This window comes from Pleurodeles waltl, chromosome 1_2, assembly GCF_031143425.1.
Source record: "Pleurodeles waltl isolate 20211129_DDA chromosome 1_2, aPleWal1.hap1.20221129, whole genome shotgun sequence".
In the NCBI taxonomy this organism is placed as follows: domain Eukaryota; kingdom Metazoa; phylum Chordata; class Amphibia; order Caudata; family Salamandridae; genus Pleurodeles; species Pleurodeles waltl.
This window is the reverse complement of record NC_090437.1, coordinates 1,025,756,663-1,025,781,306: the sequence shown is the minus strand read 5'-3', so window position 1 is coordinate 1,025,781,306 and position 24,644 is coordinate 1,025,756,663. Positions and strand designations below refer to the sequence as shown.

At 44.7% G+C, this 24,644-nt stretch overlaps 1 protein-coding gene across 2 annotated transcripts in view; it reads left to right on the top strand.

Annotated features, from left to right (window-relative positions):
* WDR19 (WD repeat domain 19) overlaps positions 1 to 24,644 on the top strand; it is a 601,305-nt gene that overhangs the window by 368,388 nt on the left and 208,273 nt on the right. For both annotated transcript variants that reach the window (XM_069202086.1, XM_069202080.1), the window contains exon 29: positions 14,676 to 14,753. In XM_069202086.1, the coding sequence (XP_069058187.1) occupies positions 14,676 to 14,753 (78 nt within the window). The remainder of the gene's footprint in view (positions 1 to 14,675; positions 14,754 to 24,644) is intronic.

Here is a 24,644-nt window from a genome sequence, read left to right as displayed (position 1 = left end):
CCCCCTCCTGGTTGAGTACTCCTGGGCCTTGCTAGTCCCCAGCAGCACCACTTTTCCACCAACCGCAAGTTTGCTTTTGCCAAGGCTTGTTGGTGGAATTCCTGACTGACACCCATCTGCAATCTTCACTCCAGCATAGGACATCTTCTGCATCCATCAAGAACTCTTCTCCGGCTCCAGAACTGCAGTGCTGACCTGTTCTTCTTAACCGTCAACCTACTCCTGCAAGTACAGCTGGGTGGGTAGTAGCTCCTACTCCTCCTGGACTCCACTGTGACTCCTGGACTTGGTCCCCTCTCTCCACAGGTCTTCTTCTCCAGGAATCCGCCGCTGGTTTCGTGCAGTCTTGTCTGGGTGTCTTCTTTTCCTTCCTTTTGGGTGGTTTGGGAAAATTCCAGTGATTTACTCCTTCTTTCCTGGTCGCTGGGGAGTACTGTGTTGCTTACCTGTGTGGTTCTCTAGTACTCAACACTCCCCTCTACACATTGCACTTACCTAGGTGGGGGTCCTTTGTTCGCATTCCATTTTTTAGTATATGGTTTGGGTTACCCCGAGGGTCACCATTGGTTATTGCTATTTGTACTATTTTCTAACCTTTTCTATGCCTATTACTGTTTACTAGTGTATATATTTAGTGTATCACTTACTTCCTATGGGAGGATTGCCCTTCTATTATCTTCTGTTATTGTGTTCCAAAAATAAAGTATCTCTATTTTTGTACAACTGAGTGTTTTCTTTCATGTGTGTAAGTGCGGAGTGACTACAGTGGTATTGCATGAGCTTTGCATGTCTCCTAGATAAGCCTTGGCTGCTCATCCACAGCTACCCCTAGAGAGCATGGCTTCTAGATGCTGTCCACACTTCATTAAGAGGATACCTGGTATAAGTATCTTGGGTACCCACCACACACCAGGCCAGCTTCCTACAGACGAGATTGATCAACAAATCAACTTGTCGACTCTGAGAGTGTACATGTGTCTCCAGGGTACGTTGTGGTGTAGGCTCGTAGTCAGGCCAAACCGATCCCTTAGTGAGAAGTTGTCTTTATCTTGTATAACAAAGAAGGAAAGATTCAACATTGTCATGGATATGTTAATACAATTAACAACAAAAACAACAAACATAGATGGCGTGCACTTCCTCAGTTCCCAGGTGCCCATCCCCTCCCCCATGTCCCTGCCAGCCCCATCCAGCCATATCCCACAATGTGCAACAACAAACCCAGACCAGGTATGTCTCATCCAGACAATGTCAGAGAGGGAGACCAGGTGGTAGGAGTACTGGCAGAGCATGGGGGACACCATCAGACCACCACAGTACCTCTGTGATTCATGGGTCCGAGATGTCTCCATCAATCCTGTGCTCCAGCGCTCTGAATTCAGACAGCATCTTGTCCCAGCCAGAAGTCAGCGGGTATTTGCATGCCCCTAGGCTATCCTCCCTCTGCAGTGCCAACCTTTCTACCTCAGCCCACACCACAAAACACTGCATCCATGTCCCAAGCGAGGGGGGAATTAAGGGATTTCCATTGTCTAATGATAAGGCGCTTGGCCGTCAAGAGGCCTAAGTCCAGGAACCTCATAGTTGCTTTTTAGCTCTACGGAACAAGTTCAATATACATGCTTCCCATGTGTGCAGTGGCAGGTGTGCCGTGCAGGCAGAAAGCCGAACCGATACACCTTGCCAGTAGGAGCGCAGGCAAGGGCAGGACCACAACATCACCAGTGAACACTGAGTACAGGTTGCATTGGTGCAATGGAAGTACTGGTTGATCTTGGCTAAGGTGAGATAGGGTCTGAGTAATATGTAGAAGTGGATTAGGCAGAATCTCACATTGTGTGGTAAGTTAGTAGGGCCTTCCAAAACTGCAACCCATTCTGTCTGTGCAGGGTCGAGCCAAGTCCCCCTCCCAACTGGCCCTTAGGGCAGCACACGCGGGGACAGTGTGGGTTCGTAGTGAGCTGGCCTGGTGTTTGGTGGACACCTATGGTGTTATTACCCGATACCAGGTATCCCCTATTAGTGAAGTGTAGGTAGTGTCTAGGAAGCCAGGGCTCTTTAGAGGTAGCTGTGGATGAGCAGCCAAGACTTATAGGAGGGATGCAAAACATATGCAGTACCACTATAGTCACACAGCACCATCACCCATGAAAGAACCACACAGTGTTACAAAAATAAAGGTACTTTATTATAGGAACACAAATACTACAATACTAAATAGGCAATTCCCCAAATGGAGGTAATAATCACACTATTATATACACATTAGCAATCAGTAAGGAGCATGGAAAGAAAGCAATAAGCATTGGCAAAAGTATAGGTAAACAGTGAGGGCCCTAGGGTAGGGACAAACCATACACTAAAAAAGTGGAATGTGAAAGGCAGACCCACACCCAAGGAAGTGGAATCAGTGGACGGGTGCTGAAGAAACTAGGAACCCTAGATGTGAGTACCACTGTGACCCCCAGCGACCAGGAGAGCAGAGGTAAGTACCTGGTTTTCCCCAAAACAAACAGGAGGACTTTGGAAATGGATTATGAAAGCCCCAACTAAGACGGGAAGATCCCAAAGGTGGATCCTGACAGCAAAGGACCTGCAAAGGAAGGGGACCAAGTCCAGTTTGTGTTGAAGTGTCCGGTTGTGGCAGGAGCCACTATCCACCCTTCTGTGGATGTAGGACGAGGTCGATGGTGGAAGAAGAAGGTCAGCAGTGCAGCACAGGAGATGAAGAGAAGTCCCAGAAGTGATGCAAATGTTGTCCCACATCAGCGGTCGAGAAGCAGTCGGTTAGTGGTGCTGGAAAACCACCAAGAAGCCTTGGTTAGATGCAAGAGACAGAGAAGAAGGTTTGCAAGGCTGAAGAGGGCCAGCAAGGTCCAGGGGACTTGACCCAAGGAGAGAAGTCGAGGGGACCTTTAGCAGCTGGGAGAGTCACAAGAGGAGGAGGCAGCCCCCACAACCAAACCCTCTGTCAGCAGGCACAGGTGTCGCAATGAGGCCCACTCAGCACACCTGAAGAAGGCACCTACATTAGCAGCGGTGTGCCACGCCCAGCAGCAGGGGGTCCGGCGTCCCCACATGTGTGATTGAGTGGATCAAATGAGACATGCTAGGTAGTGTCTAGGGCCGTGGCCGTGTTTATCAACCGCAAGCTGGAGAGACACTTGGCCACCCATTACAGTTGCGAGGCTAAATATTATTGCTCCATATTCGGCACTGCAAGGCCACCCCGATCAGGCAGCGAATACAATTTTGCCAGTGCCACTCTACAGCAGCCCCTGTTCCAGATGAATTTCCTGATCCTGGGTTCTAATTCCCTAAAGAATTTGGCTGGGACGGACAGAGGTAAATTGGAGAAGTAATATAACATTCGTAGGAGGACCACCATCTTTAGGAGAGCCACTCGCCCCCATCACCGATAGTGGCAGCTTTTGCCAAAAGGCCGTCTGAGCTGGGATGGATGAAACCACACGCTTGATATTCCCGTCATGTAAACCCTCCATAAAGTGGTATTTGCGGATACTAAGGTATTGAAACGTCCTGGGTTGCCATGGGATGGGTACAACAGAGAACGCAAGCCCCTGGTCTCAACTTTGCCCAATTCATGCGCAGGCCAGTCAAATATGTCAGCCACTTTGTCCGGAATGTTGGGGATGTCCCTGAATACAGGAGATCATCTGTATAAAGTGGCACAATATGCAAGGCATTACCTAGTGGGATGCTCCAGGCCTCCCCCAGTCGATGGAACTCCCCTGCCAAGGGCTCAATTGCCAACAAAAATAGCAATGGTGAAAGGGGGTAGCCTTGCGGTTCCCTCTGCTAATTGAAATCGGCTCAGAGATAATCAAGCCAGTCTTGACTCGGATCTGGTGCCGGGTGAACAGCAGCTGCACCAGCCGTAAGAATGGGGAGCCCGAGGACATAACAGCGCAACACTGTGAACAAGAAAGGCCATTCCAGTGAATGAAAAGCCTTTTCAAGATCCAGCATGAGACAGTCAGCCTCAGGCCAGTTTTGTCTCGAGTACTTCATGACACGAAAAAAACCATTTAAGATTCAAGGAAGTGCTCCGTGCTAGTGCAAACCTGTTTTTATCTGAGTGCACCAGCTGAGGCACCAGAGGCACCAGTCTGGTTGCCAGAGTTTTGGCCAGGATCTCGTTGAGAATTGCTAACCGTCTGTAAGAAACCATCTTTGCTGGATCCCTGCCAGGCTTAAGGAGACATATTAGCAGCGTTTCACGTTGCGCAGCAGGCAGGACAGCTGCCAATAAAGCCTCCTTGTACAGCCTCTGGCCAGGAGCAATCATAGTAGAATAGGCTTTATAAAATTCGGCAGGGAGGCCATCGTGCCAAAGGTTTTACCAGTGGCCAGGGCGTGTATACTGTCCTGTATTTCAAGCAGTGTTAGAGGCTCATCCAGCTCCACTCGCTGCTCAGTTGTGAGGCAGGGCAGGGAAAGCAGAGAAAAAAGTGTTTCAAAGTCCTCTGGCCTGGTGTTACAGTCGATTGACATAAGGTTGTATAATGTCTCCTTACTTTATCATGTTTCTCATTTGTAGTGTGAAGCATGTGCCCTGTAGCCAAACATAATTCTAGAATAGGGGCACTTGTTTGTTCCTGGCGTGTCAGCCAGGCTAGCAACCTGCCCAGCCTGTCAGCAGCAGCATGCGTGCGGGCCAAGTGAGTTGTGTAATTAAGGCAGCGTAATCTCTCCATCAGGGACGCATTTTCCCTGTGCCTGTCTGTAAGTTGGTGTTGCTCCGCAGGGTCTTGGATAGCGCGATACCCGCACTGTAAGAGGGTTCCCTGAACTGGGGTACATTTTTTCGATAGATTTGTACACATTCCATTGCATGCCCAAACAATATCTTCTCATGGTAACCTTGAACGCATCCCATTCAAGGAGCTTTAAGGATGCAGTGCCGTCATTACAGTCAAAATATGCAGTTTTAGCTGAGCCCAGAGAGTCCGGAAGGAGATGTCCTCCAGTGCCTCAGGCTGTAGCCGCCAGGTGCAATGGAGTTGTCCCATGCCAATTGTAAATGTTGTGGTCAGAATGTTTGCGACCTAGATAGTTGGTTTGCAGCACTGTGTGAATCAGGTGAACTGTACAGAGGATTCTGTCAAGCCGTACATGTAACTGGTGGGGGGGCAGAGAAGAACAAATAAACCCTTATTGTGGTGTTCTACTGGCACCAGACGTCTATCAGATGCCAGTGTTGGAGCCAATCCCTCAATGAGCGTGCAGCTGTTACTGTGGACGCAGTAGGCAGTGGTAGAAATGAGCGATCAAGCTTCGGATCTAGGACACTATTGAAATCCCCTCCCACGAGCCACAGGAGGCCACTCCAGCGGGAAAGAGTGCTAAATAACTGTCAAAAGAAGGATGCTTGGTCTGGATTTGGTGCATAAATTAATCCTAGTAATATTGCACTGCCATCTAGGTGTCTGCGCACAAACATATAGCGGCCTTCAGTGTCAATATCATGTTCGTCAGCCACCAAAGTGGTGCCCGGCCAGATCCATATGAAAGCCCCCCAACATATGAGGAAAAGTTGGTTACAAACAGTTGTCCTCGCCAGCGCCGCTGCACCCTAGTGGCTTCCGGGAGCGTGAAGTGCATTTCCTGAAAGAGCTATATATAAGCCAAGTGTCGTTTGAGGTATGATTAAATGAAGTACCTGCGCGCCGGCATGTGTATAACTCTCACATTCCATGTCAGAATGTTAGTGTGTGTCATAGGCAGTTAGCGGGGGTCCAAAAAATACATAGTACCACTGTGTGACTACAACAACGCCCCTCAGCTAGCAACTAGGCCATGGAGGGAGGGTGGGGGGAACGGGTAGGATTGGAAGACTGGGCTCTATCCAGCCACAAACAAGCAAAAAACAATAAAACAAACAGATGCCACAAAACCAAAGCAGTAAAATACCATTAGAGCAGAAGGACAACCAGTATCTCCCTAAAGTACATAACCCTTCAATCCGGCATAACTAGAATAGGGGAAGAAAGTACCTACAAAAGAGGGGCTGTTGAGGATCCTCAGTAGCGGAAGCCCCAGGGTGTATCATGTATGCATGCAGGAACCGGATATTTGGTGTAGTGCGCATCATAAAGCTCAGTGAAATAGATACAGAGCTGCAGTATATAACGCAGTCAGGGAAAAGGAGTGGCAAGAAGGAAAATGGTTGGGGAAGACAAGGAAACAAGGGGTAGGAGAGGGGAAAGAAAGAACAAACGTGATACCCTTTCAGAGCCTTAGCTAATTTCATGCAGATTACATGACAGTAGAATCCAATAGCATACAATATCAACAGGAAGTAGCATAGTACTTGTATGAACGGAAACTCAGTACAATTTTCAACTCAGATTATGTTGTCTGCAGTCTTCAGTGTCACAGTAGAGGGAGCTGCAGATTCAGCATCTGAGAGTTCGCCACTGAGACTCATCTCCACTGCCAGGGCTGCTGAGGCTCTCTTTGAGGTCCAAGACAGGTGTTGCTTCTCTGATAGCTGCCACAGTCTGAATGGCGTGGCGTTGATCTTGTATGATCTGTTCTAAATCAGGATCATGACCTGACCACTGGGGGGAGTCCCACAGCACTTTCGACTCCCATGATGGCCAGGCCTCGAATCCCACATCTCGCCACATTCCTTCGGCAAAGTCCGCTGACGTGCAAGACCCGTTGATTCCAGCCACTCCCAAGCAGCCTCAGGGTTACCAAAGAATTGAGCTTTCCCCTGGGCCACCACACGCAGTCTTGCAGTAAATAGGAGAGAGTATTTTAAGTTTAGGGTTCGCAACTTTACAGATGAGAAGGAGCTCCTCTATCTCCGCACAGCGATGGTGTAATTAGGGAACATCATTACCTTAGCCTTACTCGCTTAGAGGGCTGGGAGTGACCTCACCTTGCTCAATATAATGCTTCTGTCCGCGTAATGTAGCCAGTAGAACAGGAGGGGTCGCGGGTTTGACTCCGGTTGTGGAGGCCTTGCAGAAACGCAATGAGCACGTTCAACTTAGAAAAACTGAGGAAGTAGCTCAGCCAGGACCAGCTCCCGTACCCATTTCTGTATGTAGGAGACCGCATTAGTGCCCTCCATCCCCTCTGGGAGGCCCATCATGCAGATGTTGTTCCTCCTGGTACATCCTTCTGCATCTTCAGCTCTGCGCTCCAATGGCGTTACCCTGTTAAGCAGCGTCAGCACCGAGGTCTCCATCTGGCAGGTATTAGGGCCAAGGTCACTCAAATTGCATTCTAGAGAGCGAGTTCTGTCCACCAGCTTGAGATGATCAGTGTGAAACAAGGTGAGGTCAGTGGTTACTTTACCAATTTTGTTTTTCACTAATGCTCTTATTTGAGTAATGGATGTGCCAAGTCGCTCCACTACCGCCCGTACGGCTTCTAGCTTATGGCCAGCAGATGTCGATGCACCAGATCCCAGCACCTGGGGTTTGCCACTAGTTCCAGAGCGTAAATGTCCAATAGCACCAGCTGCTAAAGTTGAGTGGCTAAGGCTGCTGAAGCAAAGGTGTAATGAGTTTCAGGGCAACGGCAGCCAGCCACCAGTGTATCTGGCCTCAACAGTCTTCACTGGTGGAATGGTCAGGTAATGCTGGGAGCCGGGTGGTGGATGGGCCTCAGCAGGCTTCGCCACCTGGGGGCTCACACGTGTGTGTGGTCCAAAAGAACAAGGGTCTGCTTGCATGCACCATGCAGCAACACGCGCAGCCATCCCGCCGCAGCTTCAGATGTATCAGCCCAGAATATTGCTCAGTGACCCACCTAGTGAAAGTGGCTCCAAGATTCCTTGACCTCCTCTATCCTGCTTGTCAACTATGCCAGATGTCACATGCGGGCTCTACAGTTGGGCCTCAAGTCTCAGTGGGCTCAGCACCAAGAGAACTTGTCAGATTCCATCTAGGTTTTGGAGGAGACTGTAAAAAGACATGCAGTGGTGGCAGCTCGACTGTTATTGGACTGGCAGCAAACCAATACCAGCCTATGTTATTGTGGTATTTCCCTCTACCACCTAGAGCTAATAGTGGTGACTTGGTCATCACTGTTGAGTTGAAGAGGTAACTTGGGAGAGGTGGAGATCAGAGGGCTCAGGTCTTTAGTCGAGAACCTACTCAACATCATCCTGTTAGAGTTGCAGGATATTCACTTGAGATTGAAAACCTTCCTGCCTTCCATCAAGCAAGGGAACACTGGTTCAGGACAACATCACCACTTTGTGGTACTGCATCAAATTGGGTGGAGTGGGGACCTGGGTTCTGTGCCTAGAGGCCTTGGTCCTCTGGAACTCAATGAATCGTTGGGGCATTTCCCTGCTTGTAAACCACCTGGCAGGATCTTTGAATGCCAGGGCAGATGAATAGTAGTTAACCCGAGGTCTCATGGGTGTCTTCCAGCACTCAACTTAATGCCGTTTAATGGATTGTTTTCTGTATTAATATCTGCTACGCATTTGCTATGAGGCATCCCCCAGAATGCATGAGGACTCATTCCAACAGAGCCAAAGCTGGTACCACTACTTTGACACGCGGAGGGCCTGTTCTGGGCATGTGTGAGGCTGCTGCGTGGGCATCAATTCACGCATTAACAAAGCACTATTATCTTGACAGTTAGGTCCATGGAAATTGACATTTCACCTGTTCAGTCCAACACGACTCTTCCCTGTTAGCGATTCCACTAACCCACCTCTTTTGGTACTGCTTTGGGATCTGTTCACAAGGTGAGGAGCATGCGGTTAGAAATACCCATTGGAAGAGCAAGTTACTTACCTTCGATAACGCTCTTTCTAGTGGATACTGTTATCGAACAGTAGATTCCATACAACCCTCCCACTCCCTGTCCTGTGAAATGGTCTCGTTTCCATACTTAAAAAGTTCCCAATCTAGAGACCTGCACACTCACATCTGTTCAGGTACTGAGCTCAGCATCTAAGGGAGCAGCCAGAGTGAAGAAGGAAACTGACGTCAGCACGCAAGGGTGGTGCCTGTGTACAGTTCCGATGCCACTTATGGAGCGGCACTAAGTGGACGTCAAGCTACCCAATGTGACCTTTTGATGCGCGGGAGCAATGTTTTCAAGCATCTCAGGATCCAGCCTGGGGGTGTTAACAAGGTGAGGAATCAGCAGTTACATAGAGTATCCACCAGAAAGAGTGTTACCAAAGGTAAATAACGTACTATTGTGCCAACTAAAAAAAACACACCCGTCCTCCTTCTAGTTTCTTTGTCCAATAGAGCAGTATTAGTGGGAGCCCTGATAAATTGTAATGCTCTACACACAGGCCTACTGACAACTTTATAGATCAGCTGCAGATAGTTCAGAATGCAAGCAGCAATTAGAGCAGTTTGTGTTCTGAAAAAATGGGATCAGGTTTTTATCTTGCCAGAAACCTCTTCACTGGTTTCCAGTACAGCACTTATTTGTTTTAAGATGGGTTGTCTGGCCTTAAAATGCCTCAAACATCTATCCTCAGTCTACCTCTCTGCTAAACATAGGTCACATGCATCTGCCAGAGATCTTTGCAGCAACAAAAAAAATAAAGGTTTCTTATAAGTCTCAAAATTCTGGCTATCTGCGCAAGGGAGTCATTCCTTTTTGGTTTACACTTTAACTCTGGAATAGCCTTCCGACTGAACTAATACAGACTACTTCACTTACTAATTTCAGTGGAACGCTTAAATGAGGCTTATTACGCTCAACACCAAGAGATCTCTGGGGATGGCGGGGAAATACATGCTGAAGTGGCAGGCCCATCTGAGTCCTGTATCAACTGTCAGCCAACCCACAAGTTGATGAGGCCTTGAACCTGTAGCTTTTTGTTCATAGATGAGAGAATTGGTTCTATCAGCAGCTCATTTTGCGGGGATTCTGAAGGCAACAGCACACTGACTGGTGAGACAGATTTGGACAAAGTTCAAACGGGAGCTTCTCCTACTCTATACCTACAATCCACACTAACATGAAATTTCAGTTGCAGTGCTTAGCAGAATTCCTGGGGAGAGGCTCACTGCAGTGGTGGTAGTTTCTTTCATTTTCTTTTGATCCAGAGAGTAATTAAAAAACGACGAGTAACACAGAGTTTAGATCACCCTGTACACCTAATCTGGGTAGTACGTCCTTGATTTTCAGGCTTCCTAGACATCAGTTAAGTCTCACCCAGCCTGTTACCTTTAAGTGAGTGTATTTTTTTTAACCTAGTAAGGCTATCCTGAATCATGTCCTGTACAGCTTCAATTTTCAGGCTTGGAACTTAAAAAGTTAGTATTTTGGCATGACTCACTTCCAAAAAGACTCAATACTTACACTGAATGCTCCAATACGTCTATTCTCCAAAGGACTACAAGATGGCGCAATAGGACTGCCTTCACAAGCCAGAAGGAGGTCTCACCGTGGTTTACCTTGACACCATCAAATATTCTGTATTCACAGAGAAAAACACCCCTTCATGGAACACATGTACTTAAAACTGCAAATCAGCTACAGCTTGCAAAATAGCTACAGCTTCACCCTAAAGGGAACCAACTTCAACAAACTCGTCAGACTTCATCGCCCCCTACACCATCAACTCCAGGGACTTCATACTATTCATTGATGTCAATTTCCACCTATAAGACCAAACAGACTTCTGCTCCACAGCCCTCTTTGAAAGCCTGGACAACATCAGTCTCACTGAACTCATCACAGATCCAACACACATTGCAGGACACGCACTAAACCCAGTCTGTACCATCAGCGACAGAATCATTTACAGCTCCACCTCACCGCACAGATGGACAGACCATTCAGGCATCCTCTTCCAAACCATCACACCACAAGTCAACACACCCATCAACCAACTGAGCCGCAGCTGGGGAAAAATCTCAGAAGCAGACTGGTTCAAGGCCCTCAGTATGGACCAACCCAATATCACCAACAATCTCGAGGATCACCAACTTCAATGATTGGATCAAGAACTAAGTAGACTTCTTTGCACCACTCAAAAACAACAGACAAAGAAGAGCCAACAGACAAAAACAACAAACAAGCCAGCTGGTACATAGATGAACTCTGAGAATCTAAACATCAATGAGAACAGCTAGAAAGGAAATGCAGAATCAACCACGAGACCACTGCAAGAACCAATTACGAGGCCACACTCAGATGCTACCACAAGCACTAAGAAACACCAAAAAAGAGCACTGGTGCAGCCCATCCAGGCAAGCACCAAAAGCTGCAAACAAGTTGTCTCCCTTGTCAAAGAATTCACCACCTGGAGGCCGCAGTCAGCAACATCACCGACTCCCAGGAACTCTACTACTACTTATCAACTTTTTCCACAGCAGAATATCAAACACCAACCTGTGGTCTAGGCACCCATATGGGTCTCATAAGCCTCCTCAGGGGATCCGTAACTGCTTAGAAAATTCAATAATATTAACTGATTAATAAAGTGTATATAAGAAAAGAGTCTAAATGTACAAATAATAGTCATAAAACGTACTGTACATGTCGAGGAATTTGAAATTGGAGGCTAACAATTAAATTAGTATCCTCAGATTGATTCGTGGGAGCAGTGTAGGTGCATCAAACAGATTATAGTATGGATGATGTGTGGCTTCAGTTAGATTTAGAAAAGCTCCAACTTTCCTTTTAAAATTAAACAATTTTTTTATTTATATTTGTTTGCAAATTAACTAAAATATTTTATTATTTGTATATGTGTCTGATGAATGCTTGTTTCTGTATTTTATGTGTGATGTTTTGCTGTTCAAATCATCAACAATGTTTAGGGCAGGGTCCCCACCCTAATGACTCAGTGGGGGGTGGGGTGGAGTTCCTGGATTTCAGTAATTATTTAGTGGGGGTCCCCGGGTTCCAGTAATGATAAAGTGGGGGTCCACAGAAGTCAGATGGGTAAGAACCACTGATTTACAGTATCTTCGAACAACTGGACCCAAGAGTCCTCATCACCAACCTGCACACCACTTACCAAGATGGACACTTGACTCAATGGAAAACACTTACTAGAGAAGACACAATAGCGATCATGCAGATAGACCACCCCGAGACCCCAACTGATCCATGTCCCCACAACATCTACAACATGGAAGGCTCACAGATCAGTAGCACCCTCACTCATATCATCAACACCTCCATCAGATCCGCCACCCTCTCAAAGACTGGAAACATGCAGCTGCCAATGCCCTCCTCAAAAAACCCTTCGACCAACCCAAATGAGTTGAGCAACTTCTGTGCCATCTCACTTCTTCCCTACCTAGCCAAAGGGATGAAGAAGGCCATGAATGAACAACTCACCAGCCACCTAAAACTACACCACCTTCAGGACCACATCCAATCGAGATTCAGAAGTACCCATAGCATTGAAACTGCACTCATTGCGGCCACATACGACATACGAACTACACTGGACTCAGGAGAGACACCAGTCCTCATCTGCTCGACCTCTCGGCTGCCTTCGGCACAGTCTCTCACCACCCACTTGTCAGATGACTCTACGAATGTAGAGTCCAAGTACTGGCACTCAGCCGGATAGACTCCATCCTCATGGGAAGAACACAGAGAGTCAGACTACCACTCTACATGTCTGAATCCCAGAACCTGATCTGCAGAGTCCCTCAGGGCTCATTTCAGTTCTACCCCGATACATGACTCTGATCGCTACCATCAGATCTGAAGGCATAAACATCAAATCCTAAGACACCCAACTCATCCCGTCCCTGACTGACAAGACAATCACTACCAGACCCCAGCTTCATCAATTGCATAATCAAGGTAGCAGAATGGATGAGAACCAACTTCTGGAAGCTCAACTCTGACAAGATGGAAGTGCTGGTCTTTGGAAACAAGAACTCCCCTGATGACTCTACCTGCTGACTGACAGACCTAGGGCCAACACCAAAACCCACTGACCACACCAAAAACTTGGGACTCATCATAGATGATAAGCTTAACATGAGACTGCAATTCAACATAGTTAGCTCTTACGGCTTTCACATTCTATGCATGATCTTCAAATGGCTGCCCTAGAACACTAGACTTTCCATCACTCAAGCACTCATCACAAGCAGACTCGACTACAGCAAAACACTCTGCACTGGGATCTCCAAACAGCTCCTACAGACTCCCTACCATCCAGACCGCCTCAACCTCCCATGTAGCACCGACATCTCACCACACTTCATGGAGCTACACTGGCACCATATATACATATAAAGTCAATTCGGACTCCTCATGCATGCATATAAAGCACTGCACAACATTGGTCCAGCATACCTGAACAACTGTGTACTCTTTCCCCAGACACCTTCACTCAACCACACACTGACTCGCAGACACACACCTTGCATCCACAAAAATAGACCCAGAGGTCACTTATTTTCCTACTTTGCACCCAAAATCTGAAACAACCCTCAACACACTCGGAGCCTCCTTCTTGCATCTTGAATTCTGCAAGAAGCTGAAGACCTGGCTTTCCAAATAGCGCCTATGCAACTGCTCAAGTGCACAGATGATTAGCGTGCTGCAGAAATCTACCTAACATAACAAATGGTGCTATTATAAATCTTTAGACATCTTGCAGGCTGACACTTTGAATATACTTAAGTTTGTAGTTGTGCTCACAGAAAATGATCCCAGTGTCCGTTGAAAGGATATGCATCTACTATTTCAGCTTGCCTACAGTTCCATGACTGGAGTTCTCATAATCTTTCATTGCTTTGATGTTTTAACTTAACAAGTGGATATTTTTACCGGGAGTGAAATATACAAATAACAACATCTCAACTAAGAGAAACATGGTATAGCAGCATTGGAGATGGTATTATGTTTAATGAAGGGTTTTTACATTGCAATATTGCTTAATCAATGCTAAGAAGAGCATATTATTTTAAGGTTTCTTTTTTAAAGTCATTAGGGGCCTCATTTAGAGTTTGGCAGAGGGGTTACTCTGCTATAAATGTGATGGATATCCCGACCGCTCTATTACGATTTCAATAGGCTATAATGAAATCGTAATACGGCGGGCGGGATATCCGTCACGTTTGTGGCATAGTAACCACCTCTGCCAAATTCTAAATCAGGCTCCAAGTCTATTTCCAAAGTTATTGTCAAGGATATTCATAAATTTGATCTAAATTCTACATGAAGTGTAATTTTAAATGTTTCTTATAATTTTTATTTGTATAATAATTTAAATAATAACGTTACACTTATTTCAGAGAAGGTTTGTTCAAAGCAAGCTTTCGTAAAGGTATTAGAGTTCATTTTTGTTTTGTTATTTTTTAGTATGCAATTTATTCATTGTACAGCATTAAATGTAAATGCAAAGGTTTCTTAAAACTGTGTTTTTTGTATAATAATGTATACAAGTATTCACAGATATTTCTGAGAGATTTTTTTTAAGGTTAGCTTAAAGATATTAAGATAAATATTATTATTTAAAATTGTGTTAGTATGCAGTTTGTGGTTCCTAATGGGTGTTTTATTAAAAAAATATATATATATATTTGGTTCATTCTGTAATTGGAGTTTTTAAACTACATTTTGTTATGAGAAAGAAAACAGTTGCAAAGGCTGCTCATTTTAATAATTTATACTTATGTCATATGTTGCTTATGTTTGATACTCCTACTTGAAATGCCTCTTTCATCAATCAGGTTGGACAAGCGAAAGATGACCTTCTAACAAACCAGCTTATTGACTACCTTATGGGAGAGAGTGATGGCATGCCTAAGGTAAAACAACTGAAGACTTAAAAATTAGCAACATTTCTTCACTCTCTTCAGTTTCTTTCCTCCTGTCAGTGTTACCTTTTCCTTTTTTTCCAGCTTTCCTCAGTGTTCTGCTAATCACAGCTACAATTTTTGTGTTACATGTTTAGAGTTACTTAAGCGAAGTTATTGGCATTCCGGTTTGTAGCACATACAAAGGTACCCTGTTGTCTCTCTAAGAGCTGAAAGTTTCTTTTCAAACAACTTGCTCTTGAGTGTCTCCAAAGTCTGAGCTTCTCCGTGAGCACTTTCAACTTTGGTTGGGGAAGGCAATCTAAACCACAAACTTAAAAACAAGCATTTACAATGCATGGGTCTTGTGATTGCTTGATTTAGAGCTGTTAGCATTGTAAATTACTAGCTGGACTTTTCTTTCTACATAAATTGAAAATGAAAAGTAAAACAATTGACATAAGTGAGCCGATTCAAAGCGCCATGGCTGCTATGAGCGTGAAGGAGGGACACAAAAGGAAAAAGAAGATTGCTTGCAGTCAAACATATTTGCAAATGTGCAATTATCCATGTAACAGTGTCAATGCCCAAGGCGGTAACAAAACTGCCCAAATAAGGGACAAACGTAAAGCATTTACCAATGATAACAAAGGATTTTTGAAAGGCAAGCCCATGAACGAGTGATAGTGATGAGTGTGCGGTGGATGTGGTTAAAAGCCCACAGATAGATCACAACACATCAGAGCGCTTGCGTGCTCGACTTAAAAAGTACTAATCTACTATGAAACTCTAATCAGAGCATGCTACTCACTGCAATGCGCTTGACAGCCTTGGGAGGGGCAGTAAGCACTATAATAATACAATTTACAATTACAACAAAGCACATCAAAATGCAACTGAGTGCCTGTCACACAAACACCTCATCATCTTACCAAACCTCACCTTCACAACATGCATCCTGGTTAGCCATTACACACAGACCAGCATATCTCACCACCTAGTGCAGGGCTCACCTGTCTTTCAAAATCCCACAGAGGAATGCTAACAGAAAACAAGACCACCATCTTTTCAGCTGGAATGGTGCAAGGAAATCATATGGACTAGAGAAAAATTACCACAAGACAGGCAGCATTCTAATCCTCCAACCACACAGACCGATTCAAATGGGCTCGACAGTTAAGCATAATGCAGAGAAAGCACATATGTCTTTTGATTAATGTTGCAAGTCTCAACCCCTCCATCATCCACACTGGATTCTCTTAATATGTGCACATGGGTAACATCAAATGTACGGGTCAGTATGGAAAACGCCGGCTGTCCTATTCACATGGTTAACTGCCCGGGCACTGTGGCTCTTTCCTCTTCACATTATTTCATTAAAGATTTTCCATACGGTGTTTGTGTATGAATGAATCAGCTTCAGTCCTCCAGGACAGCGTGGGAGGCTGCACCTGATGGGTGGACAGGATCTGAGCCAACAGAAAGCAAGAGGTAGAATGAGAGAGAACGGAGGGAAGGTGAAGCAACAGAGGCAGAGAGAGGCGTAGAGTCCAGGAGCAGATTAAACAATCCCATGAAAGCATAAAGTAAAGGTGCTTACAAAAAAAACAGTGCCCAATGAAAAAACATGCTACCAAAATCAAGAAGTGTGCCCCTCTTACTGGTACTTCGAAACGCTACTGCTTCAATTACCAGCACGTCAACCGTGTTCACCATTACTGCTGTGCCCATTCAAACGCTCCATTCAAACGTCCTCATTTCTTGTATTTAATTAAAGGCAGTAAATGTCGATGTGCTAGTGCCACAGACCCCAACATTTAAAGGAGCACACCGGTATATAGTAAACAAACCATTCTGTGGAGGAAAAAAAGCCAGGCGTCTGCTATGTTTAAAGTTATTTAAAGGTAAAGTGCGGTGGTCTGCGTTAATAGATGGAAACACACTAAGAGAGTGAGGGTGAGCTGGCCCTGGAAACACCTCCCTCTTCTGTTGTTTTATGTTTGCAGAGGGAGGAAGAGGGGAAGGGAAATCTGCTGGAGGACTTGCCCGAGGAAGCGTGACTGCTCTGATACACCCACAGTGTAAGATGAGTAGGCAAAAACTGATACAAAAAGTGCCCTACAAAAGAGATAAACAGGACAAAGTGTAATTATACAGTTGTTGATCCCTGCTCTGAAAGAGAAAAAGGAGGGACAAAGAGGCAGAACTGACCACTAGAGAGCAAAGATTTTTAAAGGACACTACAGCCAACACAATAAATCTCTTTAAAAACACACAGTATAAGTATACTTAAAAGTATACACGAGGTCGAATGCTGACGCTCGACATAATAAGTCTGATTTTCGTTTGGAGTGGGAGAATTTTCGCCTTGTCACACCTCAGGTGACAATCTTTTTTATCCATTTATGCCTTATCCAAGATCATTTAACAACATTTTCTGGACTCTTGAACAGAGTAAACTATTGAACAGTGTAATGATACAATGCTGTTTTACAGCACGTTCCACTCAATTGTACACATAATCCCTCCTCAAATTCTTTGTTTTAAGTAAATAAGCCACAGAAATTACACCAGGAACATTCTAATTCTGTGAGTGCTACATGCAATGCATACAGATGACAGTACTTGCTTTGGCTGGTGGGGGAAAAGGCTGTACACCATGTGCTGAAAACAAGGTGAGACACTGGCCCCAGGCCTACCTAATGGCCTAAATTAGACTCCATAGCATAAAATGTAATACTGAGGAATTCTTGAGTGTTAATTTTGGTATTTTTTTATTTTAATTTTTTTGGCATGGATAACAGTCAGTCAGCTACAGTGACACAACTTTTTTCAGCATATAACCCATAGCGAGCACTGCCGGCAGAGCATTACAGGTCTCTCATCTCAGCCCTTTCATTAAAGGTAAAATTACCCAGATCACTCCCTCTGGTTCCACTGGCATGTCTTACATATTCTGCCTGCCTCCCTTACCATCATCCTAATATGCTGTGGAGACATTCACCACGCCAATCTGTGACTGCTGCCATCGAAGATTGTTGCATTCTCGATTTAGATCTCACTTGTGCCTCCCCGGCACAATTTACTTCAGCGTTGCCAACGGCCTATGAGTCATGTCTACCAGTCGAGTCCAGTCCATTTAAGCTCGGCACAGGGGAGTCTGCCTCATCTGGGTTCACCAGACTCTGCAGCATCGCTGTCCTTTCTAAACAATCATTCTCTCTCTGCAAGCATCTCTCCTTAGACAACGGCCATTGTACATGGCAATTAAGTTAGGACTAGAGGCAGACTTCTATTGAATAGCAATCCATCTGTTTCCCAACAATATCCCCAGGTTGTGCAAACCTGTATTGCACCTTCCTATTGTTAGGCCAAGGCATTACCCACAACAAACAATGTTGTATAGTGATATCTGGTATGATACTGCCTCAGATGTTGGACAATGTCCGTCCGTCCAACATTGCGTTACAGCAGCACTATTCCAAATCATGTATATAAACCCCGTACACATGGGACACTTGGCCGGGCAGGTCTGGTATATTTTACATAGTTGTGTAGGTGGTGTAAGTACAACGTGATACATAGAAATGAGCAATATTAAATCTGACATTGCTAGAAACCTCCTTGACAGATGCTCAGGATTTATTCGAGTCTCCATCAGACCATGGCATTAAGAAGCCCTCCTCTCTTTTAGGCTTAGCAGGCAATGAAGTTTGCACTCTATCTCTTTTCAAGCCTCATAGAGGTAGGACACCAGTCACTTGTGGGAGCCCATATCCAACATCACCTCGAACGCATATGTACTTAGGCGTCGCGGTGAAACATGGCCAAATATCTCTTGCCCTTTTGGTCAGTTTAGCAAACTGTAGGAATTGCCCTGTCCTCACACCAACAGTCTCTTGTGCTTCTTCATTGGTAATTCAGCTATCACCTGGATAGTGATCCCCTAACCCCTCACCCCCTTTTCATTCAATCATTGACATAATTTTTCGATTTTGTTTTTTAAATGGCTGCAGCCACTAAATCTGGAGCGACAAAGGCGATTTGCATATCACCATTTTCCCTATGATCTCCGATACCCTAGATACCTGGTGCACTATATAGGGGCATCATTGATCATGCTGGCCCCTGCCATCAGTCTCACAGGCACTCCGGGAAACCCTGCAGGTGAACATTATTCAAAATTGCCTCCTTCAGCACACCATCTTGCAGCATAATGTAAAATCACTGTAAAATAGTACAGTTCCAGATCAGGGAGGCAGAAACATCCCTTGTCTGTATCCAGCTTTAAAATCCTCATATTACCCTACTTCATTTGCCTACCCATATTGAGGAGATAAAAAAACTATCTATTTCTTTATAAGTGCATTTGCGGAGCAGGTATTGTGAGTTCTGGAGGACATACAAACATTGCAGAAGGAATACCATTTTTGCCACTGAGATCCTGCCCACCACAGAAAGTGGCAATTTATTCCAAAGCCCCACCTGAAGCCTTCAAGTCAGTCAACACTCTACCCTTGTTATGTATTGTTTAGCTTCCATGTGTGCCACCTGCATCCCCAGGTACCTGACTTTATCCTGTTTCCACCTAATTTCCACATTTGGTAGGTACCCTGGAGCTCGGCTCTACAGCCCTGCAAGCTGGAATATCAGAGACTTCTCCTGGTTGATCTAGAGACATGGGGCTCTACCAAACCGGTGCAGTTCCACCGATAACTACTGCCTGGTTCTAAAAAATGCCCCACAGGGGAAAGGGGTGGGGTGGGATGAAACAAGAAAGGATGAACTTGTGTCACTGAGGGTACTGCTTAGCTATCTTGTGCACTGCCTAGTAGGATTGGGACTCCCTCGTCATCCTCAATGCAGGTGTGGTACAGTAAAAACAACAAGAGGTGATGTTACCCATATGTGCACAACTCAGAATGATCTATCAATTGTTTACACTATATGTACACTTACATACTTCATCATAACTAGTGCATAAGAGAGAGCAGAAACCATTTCAAGGATAAACTGGAGATTTTGTGGCACTCCGGAACATACAGGATTCAGAGTCAAACTCTAATACAACTTCAAGCTCTAGACGTTTCTCCCAAAATACTATATACAACTTGCCAAGAAACACAGTGGCAAACTTTCAGTTTGGGTACAATAAAGTTCAGAGTTCTGCAATGAAAGAGGCCAGAGCTTTGGGCCTCATGGGGGTTAATACTCAAACAATGTCTAAAAACGTGCTCATTAAATCATAGGAATCATTCTTTGACTTATTCACTAACCTATGAAAAAATGCACACTAACCTGAGGGAAAAGTATTTAGCCTTGTCTAGTACTTTGACTGGAATCCAAAGACGACAGGAGGCTCGGTGCAAGAAGGTCAAGAGGAGGTGGAATCATAGCTTGTGAAGGAAGACACTAGAAGCATTGCAGAAGCCAGGATCACAGGATCATCTCCTGACTTGGAAGACAAGAATGCTGGAAGTTCCAGGCAAGGACAATGTTTGTGCAGGACTGGAACGAGGTCAAGTTCAGCAGGATATTTATGCTAGAAGAAAAAGAGTGATCCAGAAGGAATGTGTCCCACGTAGGACAATGGATATGGGGCCTTGCAAGTGGCAGGTGCAAAGAGTAATTCGAAACAAATATAATGGAACCTCCGAGTGCATAATGGTACAGTTCAATGGGTCACAAAGGATGTGTAACATATTTTAAAAAGACACATGATAACCTGCAGGTGCAAAACAGACTAAACTTGCTTTACAATACAACAGGAGGGTCAATAATTCAGGTTTCCTGGGAGGGAATCATAGAGTGCTTTAGCTAAGGAGGCGCCACTGGGGAATGATGGCTTGGAGTGCTTGGAACAGGGAGATGCCACCAGGGGAGACATGAGCCTGAAGAGTAAAACCCACAGCACATAGGGCACAAGAAGGAGATGTTACAGTTCCCTCCTACAAGGAACGACCTATAGGGCGTTGTTTGTCAGGGTGTAGGGCATGAACTGAACAAACCAGTAGAAGGGCATGAACATTACTAGCTGGTTCCCATGATTTTTCCTCAGGATTAAAGACTTTTCATGCATTTAGGTAAAACAAACAACCCTTAACACGTCGCAAATCTAGAATCCTTTGGACTTCAAACTCTGGGTGACCATCCATGGTTATAGGTGGAGGAGGAGACACTGGACGGTATTGACCATGATATGGTTTGAGGAGCGAAATATGGAACACAGGGTGAACAGGGAAATCATCTGGCAGTTGGAGATTGACTGCTACTGGATTCATAATCTTTTTAATAGGGAGAAGGGTCCAAAAAATCAAGGTCTCAGTTTGTGAGGACCATGTAGTCGTAAGTTTTTTGTGGCAAGTCAAGTCTGATCTCCGCTTTTGTACCCTGGTGGTGATTGACGATGTTTATTAGCATTTCTTTCCATGTTCAGTTTAGCCTGTTGTAAGGGTTGTAACACTTCTTGTTGGGAGTCAGAGAGATACTTTACAAAGTATTCTATTGCAGGTACACTATGATTTACAAATATTTCCAGGTAACATTTGTGGATTAGTGCCTGATACACAGTAGAAGGGGGATACCCTAGTGGCAGAATGCTGTGAATTGTTAGACGCAAACATCTTTAAAAGGTAACAAGGACTCCCGCTCTTTGGGAATTGAGGTTAAAAGACATTGCAGTTTCTGTTTCAGTACCTGATTTAATCAATCTGTCTGCCCATCAGTTTGTGGGTGATAATGCGACGAGATTGGAATGTCAATGTCCAATGATGTGGCAAGCCTGCGGCACAACCGGGAAATGAACTGAATGCCTCTATCAGAGATAACAATATGTTGCACAAACAGGGTGGAAAGAGTCTTGGCATTGGGTATTTGATTTATGGCAATGAAGTGTGCCGTCTTAGAAAATGGGTCAACAACTACTGAAATAGTATTTTTACCGCTGGTGTTGGGCAATTTTGTGATAAAATCCATAGTTATAGTATGCCAGGGATGTGGGGATACAGACAAGGTTCCTAACAGACCTGCAGGGGCGGTGTGAGAAGCCTGGTTCTGAGAACAGATGGTAGAGATCTGGACATGATCATGGACATCTGTGGATAGTGTTGACCAGCAAAACCATTGCTGACAATTAGCTAGGGTCTTGTGAATTCCAGGATGACCAACCAGAGGAGTGTCATGACACCAAGTTAGTGCTTCTCGTCTTAATCCCTGGGTGGGAATAAATAAAGTGGTGCCATGATTATTTTATGGACATGATTATCTTTATCAGTTACCAAGAATCTAAGCCCACCTGGCTCAGGCTTTGTCTAATCCTGTTAAAAAATTACTCTTAGTCACAAAGACCTAAAATGTGTTCAGGTGCTGTGATGTCCTAGTGTGCCTTTTCCTGAGAAATCTAATTGGAGTAACCCCCCCTGGATAGCATGTCTGCTTTAGTCTGTTGTGAGCCGGGACAATAGGTAACAATGAAATTGGATTCACTGAAGAACTGCCTTACTTGTCTAGGAGTCAGTGCTTTTAATGATTGTAAGAACTGGAGATTCTTATGATCAGTGTACATTGTATTGGTATGTTTAGCCCCCAACAGGTATTTCTGCCATTCTTGGAAACATAATTTAATTGCCAATAGTTCTTGTTCGACAACTGTGTAGTTTTGTTCAACTGGCAACAACTTTTTAGAAAAGAATGCTACTGGATGCATGTGCCCTGTGGTGTCTGCCTCTACAAAGTACAGTAAATTGGGGTCCGGATGTCTGAGTACCGGAGCTGTGGTGAATTTCTCTTTGAGTTACTTGAATGCATCCTAGACCTCCATGGACCAGACAAAAGGCACCTTTTTCATAAAAGACTGGTAATTGGGCTTACTATGTCGAAGAAATGGGTGATAAAGCGGAGGACTACTTTAAAGATTTTCTACTCATTGGCCCTAGTGGTCATTGTACCCCAATTATCTGTAAAATATCTCTCTAAAAACTCACCTATTTTGCCCTAAAACAGGCGTCTTAAAGGGCCAATGGGTTCAACCGCCATGTAGAGATGACTGGGGTATTGCTGTCCCAGGTGTATCTGAGTAGCAGTGGTGCATGATCAAATAGGATATGAGATATGAGCATCCTGTCCAATCTACTGTATATGTTGTGCATGGTTGAGAAATATGTAAACTCATTGCTAGTGAAACTTTTTGGCAGTGGGGTGCAGTGACCTCCAGACATCAATGCATTTCAGTCAATCCATCACTTTTTCTTCAAGCACTTCAGCTATACGTGGCTTTGTAAGACTCCTAGGGGGTGACTTGTCCAAGTTCCCATCAAGAATGCAATTAAAGTCACCTGCGTACAGGAGAAGATCACTCATATATGGTACCAGGGCATCTAGTATTTTACCAAAGAAGGCCTCCTATTGGGGCATATACAGTCAATGGAAACATTTTCACTCCATCCAGGAGGCTATATATCAAAATATATCTACCCTCTACATTGGCATGTGCCTCTCTATATTGAAACAATTCCCCAGTAGTCACACAGATAGACACCCCTCTCGCACATGCAGTTAGACAAGTGACAAATTTATTCTAGTGAAACGTAAATGAAACACACAATACCACGACTGTTTAATTTGAATAAGTTTGTGCTAATTGCACTGTTTATTGCACAAAAGTGTTTTGGGTTTATCGTACAATGTTTGTTTTGTTTGTATACTATATTGTCTGTGCACGCTGTTTGTAAGGTATATTCCATGTTCACACTATCTCGATTTGCTGCCCACATATTTACTTTTTTCTTCACTACATCCCTCACCATTCAAACTTCTTCTGGTGGGGCTTTTAAGTGTCCACAGACCGAACAATATGATTCCTGGGATATTTACATATTTACGGTCTGATTTAGAACTCAGCCGATGGCAGTGGCGGCTTGCATCATTTAAAGGTGGTGGGGCGTAAATGTTTGGGATGAGTGCTCTGCGGCCAGCGAACATGGTGAGTGAGCCCAGGTTCGGGGGGTTCTCCCCCCGGAAAATGTATTTAAAAAAAAAAAAAGTGACATCAAGGAATAAATATAACAACCATTTGCAATGCAACGGGTCTCGCGTTTGCTCATGTTAGAGCTGATAGGTGAAAAATCGGGTTAGGAGTTTACAACGCTATCGGCGAAAGTGCATTTATGTACCTAACCCGAAAAAGTGCAGTTAACTGTGTAAAGCGCTCGACTTCTGCCAAGCGAAATCGCGCTAGTAAAAAGTAGTCCACGAGCCAGACAGAAAACAGCGAGACTCGCATGTTTTCTGTACTTGGTCGATGCGCTCGAGGAGGGCTAGCCACCGGAAAAGGCATGACGTATGCATGCCTTCGACTAATGAAAGCAAGCAGATTTAAATAGGCAAGCCCACGAACCAATAAAAAACACTGACGTGACGTCGACAGGACTCCGAGCACTTTTATAAACCCTAAAGCGTCTCGCTGCGATGTGCGAGCACATGCAACTCAGGCTCGACCCTAAAAAGGCTGTAGGGAACCCTACAACTATAGTACAGCCCGAGGCTATATGCTGGCGCCATTCCCTGGAATCAGTTCCCAGGCCCTGTGATTTTATTTATGCTCTGTCCATTGTGAAAAGTTTATTTACATGCGAGTGAGCCGTGAGCCTGCAAGCATTTTTACAGATAGGAGTGCCCTTTATAAAAGCCAAGGCTCTGATACAATGATATGTAAAAAATATATATATATAAAATAAAATAAATATTGCAGCTTGCATACAATGTTCATCACACACACTTTAATAATGTTCCTCTTGGCTTCTTTGCTTTACAGCTAGCAGTTTACAGGCTGTCTTGTAAACATTTGAGACATCTGCTGTGAAATAAAAGGGTTTGGTATATGGTTGTACGCACTTTCTTTGAATT